General features: G+C 43.0%; 1 protein-coding gene across 6 annotated transcripts; it reads left to right on the top strand.

Moving 5' to 3' along the window:
* On the top strand, positions 1 to 25,771 carry LOC121857476 (WD repeat and SOCS box-containing protein 1-like). 6 transcript variants are annotated; one of them, XM_042353528.1, is made up of 12 exons: positions 1 to 261; positions 10,324 to 10,383; positions 17,558 to 17,726; positions 18,360 to 18,380; positions 19,690 to 19,716; positions 20,686 to 20,915; positions 21,227 to 21,336; positions 23,323 to 23,445; positions 24,108 to 24,258; positions 24,553 to 24,688; positions 24,810 to 24,932; positions 25,160 to 25,771. In XM_042353528.1, exons 2-12 carry the CDS (start codon positions 10,341 to 10,343, stop codon positions 25,323 to 25,325), a joined length of 1,299 nt encoding a protein of 432 aa, XP_042209462.1. In that variant the 5' UTR covers positions 1 to 261; positions 10,324 to 10,340; the 3' UTR covers positions 25,326 to 25,771. The 6 variants fall into 6 exon arrangements, with proteins under 6 accessions (XP_042209462.1, XP_042209465.1, XP_042209466.1 ...); XM_042353529.1 differs by lacking the exon at positions 1 to 261 and adding an exon at positions 1,558 to 1,574; XM_042353531.1 differs by lacking the exon at positions 19,690 to 19,716.
* Positions 25,772 to 26,518: the final 747 nt, after the last annotated feature.

Below are 26,518 nucleotides of genomic sequence, written 5' to 3'. Positions count from 1 at the left end.
CCTGTTAGTGTATCACCAGACGTGGTCGAGGGAGGACACGACCTGTTATCTATCTCCTTCCTGTTAAACTAAAGTGTATTTCAACGCATATAAACCCCAGTACATTACTCTATATTAAGTGATAAACTAAACCAGTGTATAGAACCGAAAATAAACCAGATTATAAGTGAAATACATAATCTACCGAGAAAAAATTGATCCGTTCTGAATGTAATACAATCAACTAACTCAACTATTGGCTTTTTCAATTCATCTTTAAAGGTATTAGTTTATAATGACCTAATACATGTTTAGTGTGTGGTAGAAGTAGTTTAGTAGTTACGACGTAGATTGTGGTAGGCGTTACTGAAGGCGTTAATGTAGTGTGGCGTCGTGAGTGGTCTGCTGCCCTACATGTTGATCTGAATATTATTTAAATCTTCTTATTTTGTAGTTTGTTGTAATTTATTGCATTTGTATTTTAACTTATAGTATTTTATAGTGGATATTATTGTTTTTGTTATAATCTAACCTAACCAAACCAGTGCTACCCCCGATCTAACGTGACCTAGGCTAGTCCTAACCTAACCTAGTCTCATCCCAAGGTAATCCAGTCCTCTCCTAACCTTATATAAACTTAGATCTTAACCTAACCCCCCAGGTGACCCGTTGCTAGGATAACATTTACCTAGCCTGAGACAGACCCCGGAAGCAGACCTCAAGGAGACATTTCAAGGCTGGCTGGTTTGGTAGGGAATAATGTAACGGGTAATATAATGTAAGGGATATTGTTTCTGTCTAACGCTTGAGATTATAAATTATATAGAAAATGTTGATAAAATTACTCCCAGACATTTGGCATCTTGAATATACAGACAGATTTATAAGGGCGAGAGAGAGCGAGAGAGAGCCTAGTATGGACCAATAAGACTTGACTGTACTTTTACATAATACTGTGTTTAGGACAAAGAAAAGTCTTTATTCAACCAGACAGACTAACAGATAAAATAATATAATCAAACAGTCATACACAAGGAGTTTATACACACATTGGGGAAAAAAAAGTGTGGCATGGCATTATTTCTTAAGTTACCCTTTCAGATTTTCCCATAGCAACATTTTCTTTGATTACCCACCACCTGTGTTGTTGAAACTACCCTTGTTAGGAAATTACCACGAACTTCTTAATTTTTTTTAGATAGATAGAAAGGCAGACGGATAACCGGAGAGAGAGAGAGAGAGAGATAGAGATAGATAAATAGAGAATGAAATAGGTTTATACTGGTGATAATTGTAATAGGTCAACTTTTTCTTTTATCCTCTTCACCACTGATTGGTTCGTTAGCCGCTTGGGCGGTCGGTCACGTCTCTGTTACACACTGTTGGCAAGTACTGGGCATGTACTGGCTCTCTGTTACACACTGTTGGCAAGTACTGGGCATGTACTGGCTCTCTGTTGCACACTGGTGGCAAGTACTGGGCATGTACTGGCTCTCTGTTACACACTGTTGGCAAGTACTGGGCATGTACTGGCTCTCTGTTACACACTGTTGGCAAGTACTGGGCATGTACTGGCTCTCTGTTACACACTGTTGGTAAGTATTGGGGATGTACTGGCTCTCTGTTACACACTGTTGGTAAGTATTGGGGATGTACTGGCTCTCTGTTACACACTGTTGGTAAGTATTAGGGATGTACTGGCTATCTGTTACACACTGTTGGCAAATATTGGGGATGTAGGCCTACTGGCTCTGTTACACACTGTTGGCAAGTACTGGGCATGTACTGGCTCTCTGTTACACACTGTTGGTAAGTATTAGGGATGTACTGGCTCTCTGTTACACATTGTTGGTAAGTATTAGGGATGTACTGGCTCTCTGTTACACATTGTTGGCAAATATTGGGGATGTAGGCCTACTGGCTCTGTTACACACTGTTGGCAAGTACTGGGCATGTACTGGCTCTCTCTTACACTGTTAGCAAGTACTGGGCATGTACTGGGTCTCTGTTACACACTGTTGGCAAGTACTAGGCATGTACTGGCCTCTGTTACACACTGTGGCAAGTACTGGGCATGTACTGGCCTCTGTTACACACTGTTGGTAAGTACTGGTCATGTACTGGCTCTCTGTTACACACTGTCAAGTACTGGGCATGTACTGCCTCTGTTACACACTGGTGGCAAGTACTGCGTACTGGCTCTCTGTTACACACTCGTTGGCAAGTACTGGGCATGTACTGGCTCTCTGTTACACACTGTTGGCAAGTACTGGGCATGTACTGGCCTCTCTGTTACACACTGCTGGCAAGTACTGGGCATGTACTGGCTTCTGTTACACACTGGTGGCAAGTACTGGGCATGTACTGGCTCTCTGTTACACACTGTTGGTAAGTACTGGGCATGTACTGGGTCCTGTTACACACTGTTGGCAAGTACTAGGCATGTACTGGCTCTCTGTTGCACACTGGTAAGGCACTGGGCATGTACTGGCTCTCTTTACACACCTGCTGGTAAGCATAGCATGTACTGGTCTCGTTACACACTGTTGGCAAGTACTGGGCATGTACTGGCCTCTGTTACACACTGGCAAGTACTGGCATGTACTGGCTCTCTGTTCACACTGTTGGCAAGTACTGGGCATGTACTGGCTCTCTGTTACACACTGTTGGCAAGTACTGGGCATGTACTGGGTCTCTGTTACACACTGTTGGCGTACTGGGCATGTACTGGCTCTCTGTTACACACTGTTGGCAAGTACTGGGCATGTACTGGCTCTCTTACACATGTTGGGCAAGTACTGCATGTACTGGCTCTCTCTGTTACACACTGTTGGTAAGTACTGGGCATGTACTGGGTCTCTGTTACACACTGCTGGCAAGTACTGGGCATGTACTTCTCTGTTACACACTGGTGGCAAGTACTAGGCATGTACTGGCTCTCTGTTACACACTGTTGGTACAAGTACTGGGCATGTACTGGCTCTCTGTTACACACTGTTGGCAAGTACTGGGCATGTACTGGCTCTCTGTTACCTGGTGGCAAGTACTGAGCATGTACTGGGTCTCTACACACTGGTGGCAAGTACTGGGCATGTACTGGCTCTCTGTTACACACTTTCAGTGCACTGGGCATGTACTGGCTCTCTGTTACCACTGGTGGCAAGTACTGAGCATGTACTGGCTCTCTGTTACACTGGTGGCAAGTACTGGCATGTACACCTCTGGATGTATCTGAACCTGCTGCAGTCAAGTCTGGTAAACAGCTCACACTCGGTGCCGTCACAACACTCTCTCTGGTGGGTGTTCCAGAGTTTACAGCTCACACTCGGTGCCATACAGCCTCTCTGGTAGTTGTTCCAAGATTTGGCTCACACTCGGTGCCGTCACAACCCTCTCTGGTGATTGTTCCAAGAGTTTGGCTCACACTCGGTGCCGTCACAACACTCTCTGGTGATTGTTCCAAGAGTTTACAGCTCACACCTCGGTGCCGTCACAACCCTCTCGGTGATTGTTCCAGGTTCCAGCTCACATAGTTGCCGTCAGCACTCTCTCTGGTGGTTGTTCAAGCTCAGTCACACTTGTGCCGTCCTGGCCCCTCTCAGGTGTTCCAGGTTCAGCTCCACTCGGTGCCGTCCTAACCCTCTCTGGTAGATTGTTCCAAGAGTTTCTGGCTCACTCGGTGCCGTCACAACCCTCTCTGGTAGATTGTTCCAAGAGTTTACGGCTCACACTCGTGCCGTCTACACTCTCTGGTGGTTGTTCCAAGGATTTACAGCTCACACTCGGTGCCGTCACAACCCTCTCTGGTAGGTGTTCCAAGTTTGGCTCACATGGTGCCCCGACACCTCTCTGGTGGTTGTTCCAAGAGTTCACGGCTCATCAGTGCCGTCCAACCCTCTGGTAGATTGTTCCAGAGTTTCCGGCTCACAGGTGCCACAACCCCTCTGTAGATTGTTGATTCCACACTCAGTGCCGCCACCCTCTCTGTGAATTGTTCCAGAGTTCGGCTCACACTCGTGCGTCAACCCTCTCTGGTAATTGTTCCAAGGTTCTACCTCATCGCAACCCTCTCTGGTGATTGTTCCAAGAGTTCACGGCTCCACTCGGTGCCGTCACAACCTCTCTAGTGATGTTCCAAGTTTACAGTCCCTCCCAGTGCTGCACAACACTCTCTTGAGAGTGTTCCAGAGTTAGCTCACTCGGTGCCGTCACAACCTCTAGTGGGTGTTCGAGTTTACAGCTCACTCGTTGCCTGTACTCTCTCTGGTGATTGTTCCAGAGTTTACAGCTCACTCGGTGCCGTCACAACACTCTCCTGGTAGATTGTTCCAGAGTTCTAGCTCACCTCGGTGCCGTCACAACCCTCTGGTAGATTGTTCCAAGAGTTCACGCTCACACTCGGTGCCGTCACAACCCTCTCTGTAGATTGTCCAGAGTTTAGCTCCCAGACAGTCCTTCTCTCTGGTGATTGTTCCAAGAGTTTAGCTCACACTCGGTGCCGTCACAACCTCTCTGGTAGATTGTTCCAGGTTTGGCTCACCTCGGTGCCGTCCCAACACTCTCTGTAGATTGTTCCAAGAGTTCACGGCTCACACTCGGTGCCGTCACTACCTCTCTGGTAGATTGTTCCAAGAGTTCACGGCTCCTCTGGTGCCGTCACAACACTCTCTGGTGATTGTTCCAAGAGTTCACGGCTCACACTCGGTGCCGTCACAACTCTCTGTTGGTTTGCACACTCGTGCCATCTCCTCTAGTAGTTGTTCCAAGAGTTCACAGCTCACACTCGGTGCCGTCACAACACTCTCTGGTAGATTGTTCAAGAGTTCCGGCCTCACACTCGGTGCGTCCACAACACTCTCTGGTAGTTCCAGAGTTCACGCTCACTCTGTCCCCTCCTAGTGGGTGTTCCAGGGTTACAGCTCACACTCGGTGCCGTCCCAACCTCTCCTGGTAGTTGTTCCAGAGTTACGGCTCACACTCGGTGCCGTCTCTCTCTGGTAGATTGTTCAAGTTTACAGCTCACCTCAGTGCCATACCTTACTCTCTAGTTGTTCCAGAGTTCTGGCTCACACTCGGTGCCGTCCAACCCTCTCTGGTAGATTGTTCCACACGGCTCCACTCGTGCCGTCACAACCTCTCTGGTAGATTTTAGAGTTTACAGCTCCTCGGTGCCGTCACAACACTCTGGTAGATTGTTCCGTTTACAGCTCACTCAGTTGCCTCAACACTCTCTGGTGATGTTCCAAGAGTTCTGGCTCACTCGGTGCCGTCACAACCCTCTCTGGTAGTTGTTCCAAGTTACCTCTCGTCCGTCCCAACACTCTCTGATGATTGTTCAGAGTTTACAGCTCACCTCGGTGCCGTCCAACTCTCTGGTAGGTGTTCCAAGAGTTTACAGCTCACCTCGGTCTCAACCTCTCTGGTAGATTGTTCCAAGAGTTCACGGCTCACACTCGGTGCCGTCAACCCTCTCTGGTGATTGTTCCAGTTCACGGCTCACACTCGGTGCCGTCAACACTCTCTGGTAGATTGTTCCAAGAGTTTACAGCTCACACTCGGTGCCGTCACAACACTCTCTGTGGTTGTTCAGAGTTTACAGCTCACACTCGGTGCCGTCAGCACTCTCTGGTAGATTGTTCCAGAGTTCTCGCTCACACTCGGTGCCGTCCCAACACTCTCTGGTGGTTGTTCCAAGAGTTCAGCTCACACTCGGTGCCGTCACAACACTCTCTGGTGATTGTTCCAAGAGTTCCGGCTCACACTCGGTGCCGTCACAACCCTCTCTCTGGTAGATTGTTCCAGAGTTTACGGCTCACTCGGTGCCGTCACAACCCTCTCTGGTGGTGCCAAGAGTTCACGCTCACCTCCGGTGCCGTCACAACCTCTCTCTGATGGTGTTCAAGAGTTTACAGCTCACACTCGGTGCCGTCACAACCTCTCTGGTAGATTGTTCCAAGGATTACGGCTCCACCAGTGCGTCAACTCTCTGGTAGATTGTTCCAAGTTTAGCTCACTCGGTGCCGTCACAACCCTCTCTGGTAGATTGTTCCAGGTTTACAGCTCACACTCAGTGCCGTCAACACTCTCTGGTAGATTGTTCCGAGTTTAGCTCCACTCGGTGCGCCAACACTCTCTGGTAGTGTTCCAAGTTCAGCTCACCTCGGTCCGTCCAACCCTCTCTGGTAGTTGTTCCAAGAGTTTACAGCTCACTCGGTGCCGTCTAACCCTCTCTGTAGATTGTTCCAAGGTTCGCTCACACTCGGTGCCGTCCAACCCTCTCTGGTGGGTGTTCAAGAGTTTACAGCTCACACTCTGCCCCCAACACTCTGTAGATTGTTGAGTTTACAGCTCACACTCGGTGCCATCACAACACTCTCTGGTGGTTGTTCCAGAGTTTCAGCTCACACTGTGCCGTCAACACTCTCTGTGGTGTTCCAAGAGTTTACAGCTCACACTCGGTGCCGTCACAACCTCTCTGGTAGATTGTTCCAGAGTTCACGGCTCACACTCGGTGCCGTCACAACCCTCTCTGGTAGATTGTTCCAAGAGTTTACAGCTCACACTCGGTGCCGTCCAACACTCTCTGGTAGATGTTTCCAAGAGTTTACAGCTCACTCGGTGCCTCGCACTCTCTGTGATTGTTCCAAGTTCTGGCTCACACTCGGTGCCGTCACAACACTCTCTGGTAGATTGTTCCAAGTTCACGGCTCACCTCGGTGCCGTCACAACACTCTCTGGTAGATTGTTCCAGAGTTTACAGCTCACACTCGGTGCCGTCACAACCCCTTCGGTAGGTGTTCCAAGAGTTCGGCTCACTGTGCCGTCACAACACTCTCTGGTAGATTGTTCAAGAGTTCCGGCTCACACTCGGTGCCGTCACAACACTCTCTGGTAGATTGTTCCAAGAGTTTACAGCTCACACTCCGGTGCCGTCACAACACTCTCTGGTAGATTGTTCCAGAGTTCACGGCTCACACTCGGTGCCGTCACAACCTCTGGTAGTGTTCCAAGGTTTACAGCTCACCTCAGTGCCGTCACAACACTCTCTGTAGATTGTTCCAAGAGTTCACAGCTCACCTCGGTGCCGTCACAACACTCTCTGGGATTGTTCAAGAGTTTACAGCTCACTCGGTGCCGTCACAACACTCTCTAGTGGTGTTCCCAGAGTTCACGCTCACACCTCGGTGCCGTCACAACACTCCTGGTAGTTGTTCCAAGAGTTTACAGCTCACACTCGGTGCCGTCACAACACTCTCTGGTAGATTGTTCCAAGAGTTTACAGCTCACACTCGGTGCCGTCACAACACTCTCTGGTAGATTGTTCCAAGAGTTTACAGCTCACACTCGGTGCCGTCACAACACTCTCCGGTGATTGTTCCAGAGTTACAGCTCACTCGGTGCCGTCCAACACTCTCTGGTAGATTGTTCCAGAGTTCACGGCTCACACTCGGTGCCGTCACAACCTCTCTGGTGGGTGTTCCAAGAGTTCACAGCTCACTCGGTGCCGTCACAACCTCTGTGTGTTCAAGTTCGCTCACACTGTGCCGCCAACCTCTCTGGTAGATTGTTCCAAGAGTTCACGGCTCACACTCGGTGCCGTCACAACCTCTCTGGTAGATTGTTCCAAGAGTTTACAGCTCACACTCGGTGCTCCCAACACTCTCTGGTGGGTGTTCCAGAGTTTACAGCTCACACTCGTGCCGTCACAACACTCTCTGGTAGATTGTTCCCAAGTTTGCCCACCTCAGTGCCGTCACAACCTCTCTGTAGATGTTAGGTTTACAGCTCACACTCGGTGCCGTCACAACACTCTCTGGTAGATTGTTCCAAGAGTTTACAGCTCACTGGTGCCGTCACAACACTCTCTGGTAGATTGTTCCAAGAGTTTACAGCTCACACCTCGGTGCCGTCACAACACTCTCTTGGTAGATTGTTCCAAGAGTTTACAGCTCACACTCGGTGCCGTCACAACACTCTCTGTAGATTGTTCCAAGAGTTTACAGCTCACACCGGTGCCGTCACACACACTCTCTGGTAGATTGTTCCAAGAGTTTACAGCTCACACTCGGTGCCGTCACAAACTCTCTGGTAGATTGTTCAAGAGTTTACAGCTCACACTGTGCCGTCACAACACTCTCTGGTAGATTGTTCCAAGAGTTTACAGCTCACACTCGGTGCCGTCACACTCTCTGGTAGATTGTTCCAAGAGTTTACAGCTCACACTCGGTGCCGTCACAACACTCTCTGGTAGATTGTTCCAAGAGTTTACAGCTCACACTGGTGCCGTCACAACACTCTCTGGTAGATTGTTCCAAGAGTTCACAGCTCACACTCGGTGCCGTCACAACACTCTTCTGGAAGATTGTTCCAAGAGTTTACGGCTCACACTCGGTGCCGTCACAACACTCTCTGGTAGATTGTTCCAAGAGTTCACAGCTCACACTCGGTGCCGTCACAACACTCTGGAAGATTGTTCCAAGAGTTACAGCTCACACTCGGTGCCGTCACAACACTCTCTGGTAGATTGTTCCAAGAGTTCACAGCTCACACTCGGTGCCGTCACAACACTCTCTGGAAGATTGTTCCAAGAGTTACGGCTCACACTCGGTGCCGTCACAACACTCTCTGGTAGATTGTTCCAAGAGTTCACAGCTCACACTGTGCCGTCACAACACTCTCTGGAAGATTGTTCCAAGAGTTCACAGCTCACACTCGGTGCCGCACAACACTCTCTGGTAGATTGTTCCAAGAGTTCACAGCTCACACTGGTGCCGTCACAACACTCTCTGGAAGATTGTTCCAAGAGTTTACGGCTCACACCTTGGTGCCGTCACAACACTCTCTGGTAGATTGTTCCAACAGTTCACAGCTCACACTCGGTGCCGTCACAACACTCTCTGGTAGATTGTTCCAACAGTTCACGGCTCACACTCCGAAAAAGTTTGCCCTCACAGTTTTTCGGCACTTGACATTATTAGGGACCTGCCACACTTTGCTATAAACAGATGAAATGTAGCGGGAATTTCCCCCTCCCCCTACACACACACTCATCATTCTGTCACTTTATGTAACTTGCTGACAAAACCCATGACCCTTCAGGCTTCCACGCCCTTAATGCATGAGTCATAAAGGCAAGCATGAACTCCGCATGCTTCCCTGTTGGGCGCTGTAAACGCTTCTGCGCTTCACCTTGCACAGGATGTAAGGGGGTGCCCAATAAACTAGCCCCCTCCGGGGCAATCTGTAAATCTGTAAGGACTTTCAACTGAGTAGTGCCCCTTGAGATGTTTATACACCTCAGTTAGGTCGCCCCTTGTCCGCCTGTAGTATAAGCTAGGCAAGTTCAGGGTAACTGGGGTGCCGCAGCAGGCACCAGTCTGGTGGCCCTCCTTTGGCCATTTTCAATCTTGAAAAATGTTCTGTTAGAATTTCTACGCGTTCAAATTTTAGTAAAAATAATTAAAATAAACCCAGAATTGAAATAGGGTGGATAAATAGGGTGAAATGGGTTAAAGACGTTAGAAAATGTGATAAATAGAAAGAGTTGGGTACTTGAAGCGGCCTTATTGAGTTGGTTAGCGAGTGTCCACACGGCCCACGTGCTAATGGTTTTAAATTCGCTGCTTCCTCGACCATTGTGCTTTGCCAGTCATACCGCGTGACCGCCTCATCCTCTGGTCACCCACCTGCACGATTAGCCATCCACACTTGTCATCCAAACAAGCAATTAACCCCTGATTGATGTGGATTGGTATAAAACGCTAAATTTTCACCCCAAGTTAAATTGTTTCCCGTTGTGCGGACTTCTAATGGCGTCTGTGATTGCCAGAAACAAATTATTACATTTATAAAATCCTCTCAATTTCTATCATATTTTCCGATCATGTGGATAAATATAATTAAAAAAAACAATAACTAGATGACATAGTAGAGGATAATAACGTAAAATAAACTTAGAAATAGACAAAAAACAGCTTAAATAAATAAAAATACCACACATACACAGCTTGACGAACCCCATATGTCCTCAATAGTGCAAGTCATTGTTATGTCTGGTTCACCAAGGTCAGTATACTACAGTCATACTCTCAGTTCATTATACTCGTGAGGATATAACTGTAATTTATCCCGTCACTAAACTCGATTTACAGTTGGATTTCTCTATAACATCTGGTTTCTCTGTTTACATCTCCTAGACTAAATATGTTACATTGAATTTCATCTGCCATTTTTCAGACCATTCGTAAAACAGTAGGTAAACACAAACAGGGAAAACAAACACGGGTGTAAGGTAATAAACACAGGGGTAAGAGTGGAATAATGATGTTTGTTTGTTTGTTTCAGTTGTTTGTGTGACATAGATGGCCCCTGAACGTGTACTGCGAGACCTTCTGAGAGTCAGTGGTGAGTACCTGACCTGACCTGACCTCACCTGACCTGGCCTCACCTGACCTGACCTCATGGGTGTTTAACAGGGAGTGGCCATGGGCTTGTGGGTTTGATCCTTATCCAACAGGTCCAGGTGTCAGGTCCAGGGGCCACGGCCAACACTAAAAAAAAAATTACAAATTCAAGGCCTCATCGTAACACTTGGCCAGACAGTGTTGCCAAAAACCTTTGTCTTTTACCCAGATTAAAGTTATTTTTCTCACCCATGACCGAATTGTTTATGCACTTGGCAACACTTCACACCCTTGCACTTGGCTTACTCACGAGTCCGTCTTCAAGTTCATCTTTTCTCAGCATGTACTTACACCTTGAGGCACTTACGTACGCCCTCACGTCACTATTTAGGAGGACAAATTTAACGAAGGTAGCATTTGAGAATCTAGTCCAATATTGCACAAAGACTCAGTGTGTGTGTGTGTGTGTGTGTGTGTGTTATACTGACCTATTTTAGTGGGACAACTGATTGGCCTTGTATACTATGCAGTTTAATTCAGTCTGACGGACGAGACAGACAGACAGACAGACAGGTAGACAGACAGACAGACAGGTAGGTAGACAGAGAGATATACAGACAGAGACGTGACCTATCCTCGCGTATATACACTGTAGAACACGTCTGACCTTCACTACCTATTACAGTACTATCCCGTATGATGACGTTCTTCCTCTTGTGAATCCGTCCGTCCGTCTGTCTGTCTGTCTGTTTCTTGATACGAGCGCTTGTCCACGATCTATCTCAACGTCTATTGGTCCGATTGTCATTAGATTTTTATAGTTAGTTTATTTAATTGTTGTTTAGGTGTGATTAGCATATGGTGGCCAATGGGTGATTTTTATGCCTTTTACCTGATATGTGATTGGTCGATAGGTAGTCAGTTATATACTGCTCTGTGATTGGTCTATACGTAACCAAATATCACATCCTGCTCTGTGATTGGTCGAGAGGTAACCAAATACTTACTCTGTGATTGGTAGACAGGTAGCCAATGATAATCTTGATACACTTATGGTACAAATTCTTTTTAGATAACTCAAGGGGATGAGTTTCTGGGGCGTAGTGAACGAACCATAACTAAAGTATATATTTAATAACAGGGAATTTTTGTATTATTTGATTGTTTTCAGAATGTTTCGTTCAGGCGTGGGGGGGTGGGGAGAGGGGGGTGGTATATGCGTAGGTGAGGGGTCTCTCTCTCTCTCTCTCTCTCTCTCTCTCTCCAGATACCCTAAAAAACTTACAAAAACGCCAACACTCGACAAGGTTTTAGGTAATAAGCGTTCGTGTAAGGAGTCCGTGTTGTGAGCAGACAGCCCTCCCCAAATAACACGGCTGTCAACCCTTGCAAAACACATATTGATTTCTGGGCTATCAATTACCTTGTTTGGGCGTAACTAGTGATTAGGCTGTTACGAGGGGATGATAGTCATGATGGAGAGAGGGGAGATGAAGGAGAGGATGAAGGAGAGGAAGGAGGAAGGAGGGATAGCATCTAAGCCTTCTAGAGACGACTGCACAAGACCACGAACCTTGGGCAGATCAAGATGCTATTTAACCAGATGTTAATAAAGGTCATATTAAACAGTAAGAAATAACAATAATCACCCTAATGTCCCAGTTTGTCTCACCTGAAGATTAGACACCTCATCTTATCGCATTCAAGGAGTTTAAATGAACTAGGGATCTGAAAGGACATTGGAGCATTAACCACACCATCTGGACCCCTTCATGTGGGCCCCAGTCAAGAGTATGTCATGTTCTCTATGACCCTTGGATACGTGGCTCTCCCTGGCATAGTGTGGCACCTCTTGGCACTGTCTGGCATATGTTTGTGTTTCATGTGTGTGTGTGTGTGTGTGTGTAGGGGAGTTTCCTGTTGTGTGTGTGTGTGTGTGTGTGTGTGTGTGTGTGTGTGTGTGTGTTTTCTCTGCCCCCTCCCCCCCACTCATCAGAATAATGCTAACAGGACACACACACAGACACATCAGGAAGTTGCCTCCACACACACACACACACACACAATCTCGTTATCCCAAGGTCGGCCAGTTTATGAAGTGGAAAAACATCCTGCCCAACTTAGTACAAAATCCCACCACCACATCACCACCACCACACCACCGCCACACTCACCACCACCACACCACCACCGCCACACGCCACACACTCACCACCACCACCACCACCACCACTCCACACTCACCACCACCACCGCCACACTCACCACCACCACACCACCACCACCACACTCCCACCACCGCCACACTCACCACCACCACCACACACCACCACCACCACCACACCACACCACTCACCACCACCACACCACCACCACACCACCACCACCACACTCACCACCACACCACACACCACCACCACACCACCACCACCACACTCACCACCACCACACCACCACCGCCACACTAACATTCCATCTTATTAATTTAAAAGTAAAGTCTACCTAAAAATAGCCCAATTGAATATACTTAACAACTAACTCCCAGCATAGTAAAACGTAAACACGATTCCTCAAACACTTGTGATTGGCTGAGAAGCATCACACCATCCCCACACCTCCTCCTATTGGTCGGTTATATGACAACAAACTCGTTTATTGGTTGATTACCCAAACATTGCCCTTTTCTCGCCTCGGTATTGTATAAAGGATAACAATTTTGTTTTGAATACTTAGTGATTTTGTTTTCGCATCGTTTAATCCTCTTATAAAGGATTGTATGCTGTTGATAAGGGTTCAATAGGGTTTATAAGGCGGGTTTAATACTATATTAGTGCCATATTCTGTGGGTGTTGCCAAGTTGGTGAGAGGTGATGCTTATGCGTGGCTGACTGGGTCTCTTGAATAAACATTACCTCTCTCTCTCTCACTATTTATATATACTTTCACAACGTTCTACAATGAGAGGGAGTGGGGTCATGTCAGTGTTCTTTAACTAGGTAATTACAACGTATGGTTCTAATAGGCCCCAGTTCTAATAGGCCCCAGTTCTATTTGACCCCTGTTCTATTTGACCCCAGTTCTATTTGACCCCAGTTCTATTTGACCCCAGTTCTATTTGGCCCCTGTTCTATTTGACCCCAGTTCTAATAGGCCCCAGTTCTATTTGACCCCAGTTCTATTTGACCCCAAGTGACGAAATCCGTACACGGTGACTGAAAACTTACACAGAGTGACTTAACGACTTAATTGGGGACATGACGTCAGTTATTTGCCACGTGACAACTCCGTAAATTAGAACACACACACACACACACACACACTTCATACATACAAACACACACACACACACACACATTCTACATACATACATACATACATACATACATACATACATAGTTCAGATATATAAACAATGGTTAACTATTCACAACACTTCAAAAAACTATTATTACAATTATAAACAAATAAATTAAATAAATACAAGCATTAAACGAGGCTAAAGTTATATATATAGTTAATGATTTATTTATCTGAAGTGTGGCGCCGTGTGTGAGTTAATGGGGGTGCGGCTGTGTCTCGACCAATCACGAGTCAAGGTTTAGTTGTCGTGTACGTGGCCAGCCAATCAGCGTTCAACATTGGGTTAATTTTTTTTTTTTTTTGTAATTCTCTTATTTTTTGGTTTTATCCCTAGTTTTTGTATATAATATTAATATAAAAAATAATAGTGAAAGAAATAGAACACTTGTAATAATAGCAGCACTAATAGATAATAGTAATAAACGATAAAATTAAAATAATATATAGTAACTGGCACCTCAGGCAGTCACTATGGCAACACCACCGAGGTTTTAAAAGCACAGAAGTGTCAACATTTCCTTCAGTTGACAAGAGGAAGTGAGTCGGTATAGACGGTCTAATTCCTTGGACATCTTGTATTAAATCACCATCCACGTTATTCAGATCACCACCAATAACGAGTCGTGTTATTGTTGTCTTGTGGAAAAGGTTATTTAACGAAGAAATAGACAAGAAAGGGAATGGAATACACTTTTGCCAACAACACACAAACGAACGGTGAGTAAATAGTTTCCCCTTGTTATTCTTGCGTTAGTTTAGTCTGTTTATTTATTTGTTAACGTTAAATAACCTTACAAGCAATAACGAGCCGACCAATGGCGAAGAGTATAAGAATAATTAAACCTAACAACTCCATAGGCCTATACAAATTGCCCTGGCTTTTTTTAATGGATATATAGGCTGGTTTAATTATATAGGCACCTTTATATTTTCGTAGGCCTCGTGAATAGGCCTATGACGTGTTCCCCAGTGTGTTTGGAGAGAGACCCACACAACGGGGTTTGGATAGATAGTTTGGTAGATAGACAGACGAGTAGACAGATAGACAGATTGACGTACAGACAGACAGACAGACCTTCAATGACTTCCTTGCTTTGATCTACTCGTATCTTGGTATGCCTAACGGTTATCGTGTCGTCTCTCCAAGGCCGCAGTCCGTCGAGCCGTGGGTATATAATAACATAGGCTTGTAGACCTTGAGCATGGGCTTCCTTGTGGGCGTGGGTTAAGTATCAGGGTTATCTCTGTTCTCGTGTAGGCATGGGTTGGTCTATGCTTCGGTGTGGGTGTGGGTTAAGCATGGCCTGAACTATGCTTTCATCTTATAAGCTTAAAACACGTAATAAGCTGTGTTGTGGTGGCAGTTTAATGACTACGTAACCTAGATACTGTTAGCATTTGTATTCAGTTATTTTCCCAGTGTGGGTTAAAGAGTGGGTTCCATGAAGTTCCATGAAGAGGAGTTGCCAATTATGTTTTGTTCTATGTGTATAATGACCCTGGTGGTTTAAATAACTCGTAGTTGTTTGTGTGTGTGTGTTTGTAGAGTGTACGTTAAGTTTGTGTGTGTGTGTGTGAAGGTTTGATTGATTGTATGTATTGTGGATCTCTCTCTCTCTCTCTCTCTCTCTCTCTCTCCACCAATGTACTGTAATATAAACGCTTCCTGCTTAACTCCTGGTAAAATCGCGGCTACGCAGTTTGTTGCGTCAAATGGTAAATTGCGTCATTGGGTGTAATGTTTTATTGGGATTTATTTGTTTGATTTGGTTTATTGTATTTTACGTGTAGGACTAGGGCAACTCTCTCTCTCTCTCTCTCTCTCTCTCTCTCTCTCTCTCAGTATCTTGCGCCATTATCAACCACAGGAATTAACTGTTCCTTATAGCGGGGTTTATTTACTTTTATGGTGAACTTCAAAGGGTTCAGGTAAACATTATTGGAACCCAAATATCAACCACTTTTTTTACCCCTCGTATCCTGACAGTGTCTATAAACGTTATATCTTGTAATTCTTATTATTTATTTTTATAACCAGTAAGGGTCAATTTCGTATAGAATGGTGTAGTAATTCCGCCATTAAATATACGACTTGGTGTGGGTGGTGACGTCACTAGGGCAGGATTGTTATAGGTGGTGACGTCACACTTGGGAAGGCTGACTTGGTGATGACGTCATTATAGTGAAGGTATCTCATTGGCTGACTGGGCAAGGCCTCCATGGTGTCTAAACCTTGACTGTATTTTTAACGGTCCTCAATACTCTTAATAAACTAAACTAGAATAATTAACTTATACCCTAAACACTCATTAGTATATAAATAATGAATTAATCCACTAATCCACACGTTAACAATAGGTTAGAAAATAATTAAGACATTTTTAGCTTTCTAACAATGACGTAACCACAAAATAGGTATTGTAAAAAAAACTAAGAATTCTGGTTAAATTTGGGTAGAATGAACTGGTGTGGAGAGAGAGAGGAATTCTAGTAAGTAGTAGTAATAGTAGTAGAACAAAACAAGTACAATAGTAGCCTCTTGAATAATCTGCCCACTGTTCTCTCAAGGTCACACAACACAGGCAAGATACCCGGCCAGCAATCACGTTCACCTCCCCCACTGAGAATTATCTCTTAATTATTGAACCATTGTTTTACATATCTGTTTTAATCTCATGTTAATATATTTTTTTGTGAGATGGCGTAATGTAAATAGAGATGAATAAATGAGGGAAGTGGTGTAGAGGGAGAAACGTGGGCAGTGGCATTAGAAATATCCACAAGTATTTGTTCTTTACCTTAATTGAGATGAATAAAAGAGAATGAAAAGTAAAAAGTAGATGTGGTTTATGTTTTTGTTATTGGTGTGTAAAAGTTGAGGTTCTGTAGACAGGAATGTGAGTTTACATACTGTCTGGTGTGAATGTGAGATTTGTCACGTATACCACACACACTGGCCTGACCGCACAACTCTCTCTATCTGTCTGTCTGTATGTCTGCTTCTCTCCATGTCTTTGTTATTCTCTTTTTACTATCAGCTCACTAACCACTCGGTCGATTAGTCTATTCCTTGTTACTCTATTATGACCTTTACTGTCCAGTGTTAATACAGGAAGAAAGTGCTATGCCCTTATGTGTAAATGTCATCTGAATTCTTGACCATTGAGACATTTATTCAAAGGTAATATTAAATAAATGTATTTTAGTTACTCTGTATTACATTACGATTAAATTGTATTCCTGTAAACTTTATCAGAATATCAATAATTGACTCTTGTTTGTATCTCAAATTATATAGTCTTTTTTATATCAATATATCAGTAAGTACTTTAAATTTTTGTTGTTTTATCATATCACTCAATTAAACTCTGTCTATGTTGTCAGAAGTTAAAGATAATGTAGTTTAAAGGTAGTCATTCAGCCATGGCAAGTGACGTCATAGTTTGTTTACACTAGAAGAATAATAGTAATTTAAAGGTTAGTCATTCATCCATGGTAAGTGACGTCATAGTTTGTTTACACTAGAAGAATAATAGTAATTTAAAGGTAGTCATTCAGCCATGGCAAGTGACGTCATAGTTTGTTTACACTAGAAGAATAATAGTAACCAAGACAAGAAACTGTACGGGTATTATCTTAACATGGTGTACAGTATAACAAAACGGGAAACACCCAAATTACACCCAAACAAGGCATTCTAATATATATATCCTCTATTAATTAAGATAAAAAAACTAATACACCACATTTATTGATGATTTAAAACACTAATACACCACATATATTGAGGATTTATATAGTAATGTATTTTACAGGTGAGGCGCGCGTCATAGGGGAATTAATAACTGGACGGGACGGTAACAACTACGCCCCTGGTGGTGAATCCTGGAAATGTGCCTTTGCCCCCGATGAGTCCCGGTTTGCTTGGTCTTGTGGCTTCAGGAAGGTTGTAATTCTCCCATGGAATAGATATAAGAATTGCCTGTAAGTTTATTCGTATTCTTTTATGTTGTGGTTGAGATAAAACTCCGGTTGATAGCTGTTATCTTAAGGGCCCTTTGGGGGGGGGGGGTATTTTTTATTTAATGGGCAATTAATCAAAAGTAAAGACAAGAATTTATTGGTATAGTGTTTGTGATAATATATGTGGCCTGTATTGCATCTGCTGTATTGTACTGTATTTTGTAGTGGTTTAAAATAATTATTTATGATGTTTTATTTAGTGTGCTGTTACATACTTTGCAGCTGCATGTACAGTTGAGGAAATACTGATTGTCAGGTACAGTGTCTGGCTGATAATGGAACCCACTCTGATCTTTACTGACTCTCTCTCTCTCTCTCTCTCTCTCTCTCTCTCTCCTTCCTTTATTTCAGTATATTGTAAGAGATAAAATACATAAATACCAAATTACTGTATTATTTAGACAATTTCCTAACAGCTACACTACAGTCAATATCCAGTGATTTTGTATTTCCCTGTTTTATCATCATAGACTACTGTATTATCTGTTAGTTCTGTAATCTATCGTGTAAAGTGTAATATTATTTGAGGTGTTCTGTTGTTTGCCTAAAATACTAATATTTCTTTTATTATTTTTTTTTTATTTTCATATATAGATTGGGACACAGACATAGAGGGTAAGTATCTTTGACCTGTTGTCTGGGGCTGTGTGTGTGTGTTCGGCTCCCACGATGAACGGGTTTTTATTCGGGCTTTTGTTTATGTCGTGAGTCCGATGTGATTTTGTTTGCGGTTTTTGTTGTTGTTGTAGTTTTTAGCTTTTATTTTCTCGGTAATTCTTCCTTTTATTTTTGTTTTATTTTTATATTGTTTATTATGTGTTTGCTTCTATAGGTTTTCTCTTCACTAATAATAGAAATCACTATTATTTTGCCTCCTTTTATTTGTGTATTATATTATTGTAATATCGTAGACCTATTTAAGAGTTTATTGCTTATTATTTCACCCGAAGATTAGACACCCTACCTGAATTTATTTTAACATAATGTAAACTTAACCTAACCAAACCTAACCCCCATAAATAATATTAAGGGGATTAATCATTTATTGCAATAATCTGGGGTGTCTAATCTTATTGTTAACCATAGTGTGTTGCACGTTGATGTTATTGATTGCATGGACAGAATAAATTACTGTTTGTCGATCACCATAATACACTGGTAGTTAATATTGTCTTCTACTTTAATTAACAGTCTAATGGGCACTAATGGGAAATATTCTCGGTTGTTCCGGAAATTGCCCTTTAATCATCTAGCGAACTCTGAAAATTATTCCCCATCCTCGGAATTTTCTGGGTATTGGAAAAATTTTCTCTGAATTTTCCATAAAATGAGCCCCTCGGATAATCGTTCCCATAGCCGTAATTCTCCGTAAAATTACTGCCTTGGGAACGATTTTTCGAGAAAATTTCAATTCCGGCTATCAGAGAGTTCTGGGTCTGAGGGATTCTGGGTAACGGAGATTTTACTGTACAGCTGTTAAATGGGTCCTATAAATACTGCATTATAATTATTATCATTATCATCTTCACTTATCTTGACCAATACATATCAGGTATCTATTGTCGTAAATTACACTTATTTGTAAATACTATACATTGAAACACCTTTATTTAACAGACAACAGGGAGATGAAAGTCCATTATGTCGAGGGTTCATTAGATATAAAACCTCCATCTAATGAACTATATAGAGATGAAAGTCCATTATGTCGAGGGTTCATTATACGTGACACTTCCATTATATGAGGTTTGTGTTATAATAGGTTAAATCAGATTAAGTTAGGTTAGGTCAGGGTGAATTATCTAAGGTGAAATAAACTCAAGTGACGATTCTTCTGGTCATTTATTCAGTGTAATAAATATAATACAGGTGTTATTGTATGTTATTAATTAAGTTTCTGTCTTTGCATGCGTACGTGCACCAGTGTTGTGCTGTCGGTGTGTTGGGGAGAGTAAGTAGAGACGTTATGTAAAGAAGGTTTTATTTTTTTTAGATTCTTACGAGGATTGGACCACCCCTGTCTAGCTCGCCTGATGATGAACCTAACCAGTGTTAATATAATCTATTTTGATGTTATTGTAACCTAATCTGATCTAACACTCATCTATCAAAGTTATCTAATGCTAACCTAACCTAATCAAACATTAACCTAACCTAGTGTAACCTACCCTACCCTACCCTACCTAACCTAACCTAACCAAACCCCTAGGTAGCATGCCATTACAATACTAAACCATCAGAAAAAAATAAACTGGGGTGGCTAATCTTCACATGAATCTTATTTATCTTGCATGTACAGTATAAATAAGTCGCTGAGGTGCATTCTACCACGGTATATTTTAGGCAGGAAACGTTACCAGTAAGTTCGAGTTTATTCTCCGCACTAGGACGGTTCATAGGGCCATAGCACGGCTCATTTGCTACTCAAACTTATTACCGCATTTGTCTACGATGTTGTGGTAAGTTTACGTTCTGTTTAAAGTAGTTTGGTTTAACCCTCCGAGGACTCAGAGGGTTAAAGCATCGTCGCCAAAGGGTGAAATCATCGTCCTCAAAGGGTGAAATCATCTACATCCAATAATTAAACCATCGTCATCAAACTGTTACCCAATAACTAGCGAGAAATTTTTATTTTTTCTCCCACTTGATAAACTCGGTAATGGAATACAAGGAAGGAGAAACATTCACTAATATACAAGTAACAAGAAACATATTTACAGACATACACCACGACGGCTGGACAAATGGTAAACACTACATGCTGGTCGTCTTGAGAATAATATAACCCCAATGTTGATTAATAACACCGAGTATTTGCACCACACACGATGTTTATACCATTATTTTGCTCTCCTCGCCTTTTCCGAGCAATAATTCTCGACTGTAAACGTGCGCTAATTATTTACGTCCTCTCTTCCAGACAATCGGATCGAAACAACACCAATGGAGAAGGTTACGAGGTGTTTGCCGAGAAGATCAACATCGATGCCGGTTTTCCAGTCACTAGTTTAGCCTTTGGCACGGGCACCCCAGAGCAGGAGTTGGTACCGGTCAAGAGGGAGTACTGGACGAGGTTCAACTTCTCTAAAGATTTGATCCTCGCGACGGGACACAATAATGGCCGCATTAGGATCTGGGACCCTTATACTGGTAAGGTCTCTCTCTCTCTCTCTCTCAACTAGATGCTCGTTACACATGGGTTCAAACTAGATGCTCGTTACACTACATAGGGGGTCAAACTAGATGCTCGTTACACTACATAGGGGGTCAAACTAGATGCTCGTTACACTACATAGGGGGTCAAACTAGATGCTCGTTACACTACACACGGGGTCAAACTAGATGCTCGTTACACACGGGGTCAAACTAGATGCTCGTTACACATATGGGGGTCAAACTACATGCCCATACCCCCTAGTTTAAGGCAACGGAGGAAATTAATTCTCTACATCAATTTCCAGGGAAGCTTTTACTGGAGTTGACAGACCACATGAAACCTGTGACAGATCTGGCCTTCGCTCCTGATGGCTCTCTTAGACTTGTGTCGGCCTCGAAGGACTGCACCATTAAGGTTAGTTTGGGATACAGCGATGTTATGCTGTATTTTTTTGTATTTTGGTTTATGTAATGCCATTTATAATACAGTTTTATTCTAGGGTTTTGAAGGTTTTAGAGCTGTAGTTTTGTATTTCTATAACGAATATTTAGTCAGATTTTGTAGTGAATTTAGATATATTTGACCAGACATACAATACCCATTATGTTTTGTGTAGTACTGTAGCACAATGATGGCTACTCTTGTCATGTTACCACTTGCATTAGATTGTTATATATTGTATTATATCAATATTCCTGCCATAATGACCATGATTATATATTATTGAGCTGTGTATTGAAGGTACTGTGTAGGTTAGGTACAGAACTCACGCCATTGTTACGTTTAGCTGTTATTAATGAGATGTTTTCCTTACATTGTAATTACTAAATGGCATTGTCAGTTATATTTTTTTTTTGCTGTATTTATAACAAGCTAACGGTGGGGGTCACTCACCGTTAGTTAAAACAAGCACTTTACACTAAACGGGATAGTTCACGCCTCATTTGTAAGTTGAATGAGATGATTTGGCGTTTTCAGTAACATAGAGATTGATTTTGTTGGCGTAAGATAAAGGTTATTAAAGGCCTTACCGGGCAGAACGTTGTGTAAACTGTTTGTTGTGTGTCGACGTCCTCGCACTGACCGCCGTTCCCCCCCACAGGTGGCCTCGCGGGACTGAGACGACCGCCCGGCCATCTGTCTCATGTGCCCTTGTTTTGAACCCCTGCGTGGCTCTGTAGTGTATGTCTGTCTGTCTGTCTGGGATTCTTAAAAGTTCTCATCTTATTTTTCAGAGTCTTAGCACTTTACATTATAACTCTGAAGAATTTTGGCTTTTATTTTGAAATATTGTGTTAGGTTATTGAGTATTTCTTGTACAATATAATATTTAATGAAGAACAAGTGTTGTGTGGTTTAGTGAATAGTTCAGTTTAGTGTAGTTTATAGTGCACTTTTTCCGTGCTCAGAAGAGATGCCCCGCTCCCTCCTCAAGAGTTACATCTGATTGGTTGTTTACAAATTTGTCCGATGTTGCCGTTTTGGACGAGAAAGATATTTAGCTAAATTATATAAAGATACAAACATTAATTATTTCAAACATGAGCAAGTAGGAAGTTTATCAGAAGTATTATACAAGAATTAACTGTTAAACTCTGGTAGCAAATTGATGCTTTCAGAGGATGCATTTAATATATACATATTTTTACCTACAATAAGACATACTAAGACAAATTACATATCAGTAATATTACATTATGCAAAAACTAACATTTTAAAAGATCAGAATCACATTGAAATATTACCCGGCTGTCAAGAGGCGGGAAATATGAAGTTGTCCGCCGTCATATTTTCCGCCTCTGCTGACAGCTGGAGTGGCCAAGCTACTTCCCTCCCCCAGTCTGTCACAATCATCCGCCAACTTTCAGAGGTCGTGTAATATTTTAATGTGATTTTGATCTTTTAAAATGTTAGTTTTTGCTTAATGTAATATTATCGATATGTACTTTGTCTTGGTATTTCTTACTGTGGGTCGGGGCATCTTTTCTCATCTGGGGAAAACTCACTATAGTGTAGTGTGGTGTAGTGTAGTGTAGTGTGGTATAGTGTTGGCCACCAGTCACGTCAGTACTTCACACATCAACACACACACACACCCACCCTAGCAGTACATCGCCAACAGTCTAAGATTTAATGATATAAATATATTACTGTATAAAAACGTTAAAAATAAAAATAATACAACTGTCATATTCGTGTAATTTTTGGAAACTTGATAAAGAATAACGATGTAGGACCAGTACAGTAATTATCATCTTTAATAACATCATTTATGGGTCACAGCTGACAACCCTAGATAATTACTGCTGTAAATTGACCTATTTATTCAACTCGCATCAACTAATTTAATTTTGTCGTGTTGTTGTTGACGCCACTCTGATAAAGACGTTTTATATACAGGTGTGGGACATGTCCGATGACGGGAACATGTTCAAGACGCTTAAAGAACATCCTGGACCAATCAGAAGCTTGTGTTGGTCACCTGATGGGCGGTACCTCTGTTCTGCTGGGGACAAACAGAAGGTAAGTACTGTTGTGTGTGTACCCTGTTGTGTGTGTACCCTGTTATGTGCATTCCCTGTTGTGTGTGTACCCTGTTGTGTGTGTACCCTGTTGTGTGTGTACCCTGTTGTGTGTGTACCCTGTTGTGTGTCTGTTTGTGTGTGTCCGGGTGTGCATTCCTGTTGTGTGTACTGTTGTGTGTGTCCCTGTGTGTATCCCTGTTTGTGTCCTGTGTGTGTGCCTGTGTGTGTCTTGTGTGTGTACCCTGGTGTGTGCATTCCTGTTGTGTGTGTACCCTGTTATGTGCATTCCCTGTTGTGTGTGTACCCTGTTGTGTGTATACCCTGTTGTGTGTGTACCCTGTTGTGTGCATACCCTGTTGTGTGTGTGTACCCTGTTGTGTGTGTACCCTGTTGTGTGTGTGTACCCTGGTGTGTGCGTACCCTGTTGTGTGCATTCCCTGTTATATGCGTTCCCTGTTGTTTTGGATGAGTAAAGGGAACTAGGAAGGAGGGAATAAGATTAAAATAATAAATAATGACTTAATAGGTGAGAATGATAATTGACTAAAGTAACAGTAAAGTTCTTAGACAACAAGATGAAATTACTAATACCATCACTGATCTTGTTTACAGTTCGTCCTTATAATCTGATAATCTCGACGTTTTTTCTCGCCCCCACAGGTGCTTCTCTGGGACATGAATTCGTATAGCTTAAGTAAGAGATTCTGCGGACACTACAATAACGTGCTTTCCTGTGCGTTCTCCCCCGATGGTGCTATGCTGGCCACGGCCTCCTGCGACACTCGAGTTATTATCTGGGATACCTCCAGTGGTGAGTTATTGTCTATGTTACCCATTGGGCCATGTACTGTGTGGCCATGTTACCTAGTGGGCCATGTACTGTGTGGCCATGTTACCTATTGGGCCATGTACTGTGTGGCCATGTTACCTATTGGGCCATGTACTGTGTGGCCATGTTACCTATTGGGCCATGTACTGTGTGGCCATGTTACCTAGTGGGCCATGTAGTGTGTGGCCATGTTACCTATTGGATCATGTATAATAAATAACATCACATCTCCTCCCATATTGTGAGCGAGATAAATAACAGAATATTTCTTGACAGGTGAACAGTTAAGAGTTCTCAACCATATGAATCCTCCCCCCGGGGTGATCTACATGTCTGGGGAGAATAACTCTGTGGTAAGGGGGGTCGGCTTCTCTCCAAATGGCTGCCATGTGGTTACGATATGTTGTGACGGGTAAATATCTCTTTTTATTTTATTTACCGGTAGACGGTGGTGATTAATACCTTTAATTTATTACACCTGATGATTAAATACCCTGAACCTAACCCTTATTATTGTTTTAATCTCCCGAAAGGTTTATCCGTTTCTGGAATCTGATGTACGAGGAGGATGGGCCAGAGAGTGTGGGGTCTGCTCTACCTGGTGATGCGATGCTGAATTGTTCGTTTTCTCCCGTAGGCGGCGCTGTGTCTGTCGGGTAAGTGGATTATTATTTTTACCCCGTTCTTATTGTCTTAGATGAGTTCTGAGGGTGAACGGTCGGATAAAAGTGGATATAATTTATGTGATATTTTAGCGATGTTATGATTGATGATTGAGGTAATTATAATCTATGGTATATGATGATACAGGTAATTATAATCGACGATCATCGATGATAATATCGACCCTTAATACCAATATTTTTTTCCCGGACGTCAACAGTCATGCGTCAGGCAGCGTTGTTTTCTTCCTGGCGCCGACTATGGTTCCGTCGTTGCTCCATCTGTCGCGTATGTCTGTGCGCCGGTCGCTGGGGGACATCACGGCTAGGGACGACGTAGTCTTACCTCACACGCTCAAGCCATATCTCCAGTACAAGCAGTGGTGATGATGGCGTAGTGAACTATTCCAACGACGCTCTGATGAACGGTCGGCAGACGTGCGGCGGCGGTTGTGGTAAACACCGCCGCGGTGCACTATTCCTTATTTCTAATTTATTGGAAATTTTCGAGGGTCCAGACTCCTGTTAGGTTGTAAGGCTCAATGTCTGTGTGTACGTTTGTTCGCCATTTTCACGAGGATTATTGTGTACAGTTGATAGTTTGTCCTCCGAGTCAATATAATTTTTACTCTCATTGCGGTAAATATTTGTCGACTTTCACACAGAGTATTTTTGGTTGTCACTCCAGTCTTCTCTCTGTCGTTATACCATTTATTGACCTCATTACCACATGACCAGTTCACGATATGCTGCGTCATGCACAAGCCGAGCCACCTGTATTTTCTACTATTTACTTGTAAAAAAAACATATTAAAATTTTCATGACAAGTAAACATTCATAATTTGATTCTCCTAAATAACGATAATTTACTTATCTTATGGTATGTTAATAGATTTAGGCTGCTTATACTTGATGGTATTAACCCCTTGTGTATGGGGTCACCTCTGAGCTGAATAAAATCATCTGTTGTTAATATTAAAAGTGTCGTCCCTGTAGTGAAGGTGTTAGTGGTGATAGTCTACTAACCCCTTGTGTATGGGGTCACCTCTGAGCTGAATAAAATCATCTGTTGTTAATATTAAAAGTGTCGTCCCTGTAGTGAAGGTGTTAGTGGTGATAGTCTACTAACACCTGGTGTCTGGGGTCACCTCTGAGCTGAATAAAATCATCTGTTGTTAATATTAAAAGTGTCGTCCCTGTAGTGAAGGTGTTAGTGGTGATAGTCTACTAACACCTGGTGTCTGGGGTCACCTCTGAGCTGAATAAAATCATCTGTTGTTAATATTAAAAGTGTCGTCCCTGTAGTCTACTATAAGCTGTAGGGACGGTGGTCATCATCAGTGGTAGTTAGCTGTAGGGATGGTCTTTGTTTTCGGTATTTAGTATCTCAGGAGGTCGTTATTTTTGCTCACTTTTCCAAAAAACTTTAAAGACAGACCAAGCATCTCTCTTTCATATGACTGGGGGGGCGGGCGAGCATTGATCTCTAGAGATAGATTGATAGATAAACGGAACAATGGATAGATAGGAGGATAAATAGACGGAAGGTAGGATGGATGGCTAGACGGATAACCAATCA

The sequence above is a fragment of the Homarus americanus genome, unplaced genomic scaffold, assembly GCF_018991925.1.
Source record: "Homarus americanus isolate GMGI-L3 unplaced genomic scaffold, GMGI_Hamer_2.0 scaffold19065, whole genome shotgun sequence".
Taxonomy (NCBI): Eukaryota; Metazoa; Arthropoda; class Malacostraca; order Decapoda; family Nephropidae; genus Homarus; species Homarus americanus.
The sequence above is the reverse complement of the archived record's forward strand: the minus strand, read 5'-3'. Positions and strand labels throughout refer to the sequence as shown.

Excerpts from the sequence above, each read along its gene's own strand:
- LOC121857476 (XM_042353528.1), top strand. The coding sequence starts at position 10,341 with ATGGCCCCTGAACGTGTACTGCGAGACCTTCTGAGAGTCAGTG. Across the intron at positions 17,727-18,359 it reads AATAGATATAAGAATTGCCT|ATTGGGACACAGACATAGAG; the intron begins GTAAGTTTATTC and ends TTTCATATATAG. Across the intron at positions 20,916-21,226 it reads GATCTGGGACCCTTATACTG|GGAAGCTTTTACTGGAGTTG; the intron begins GTAAGGTCTCTC and ends ATCAATTTCCAG.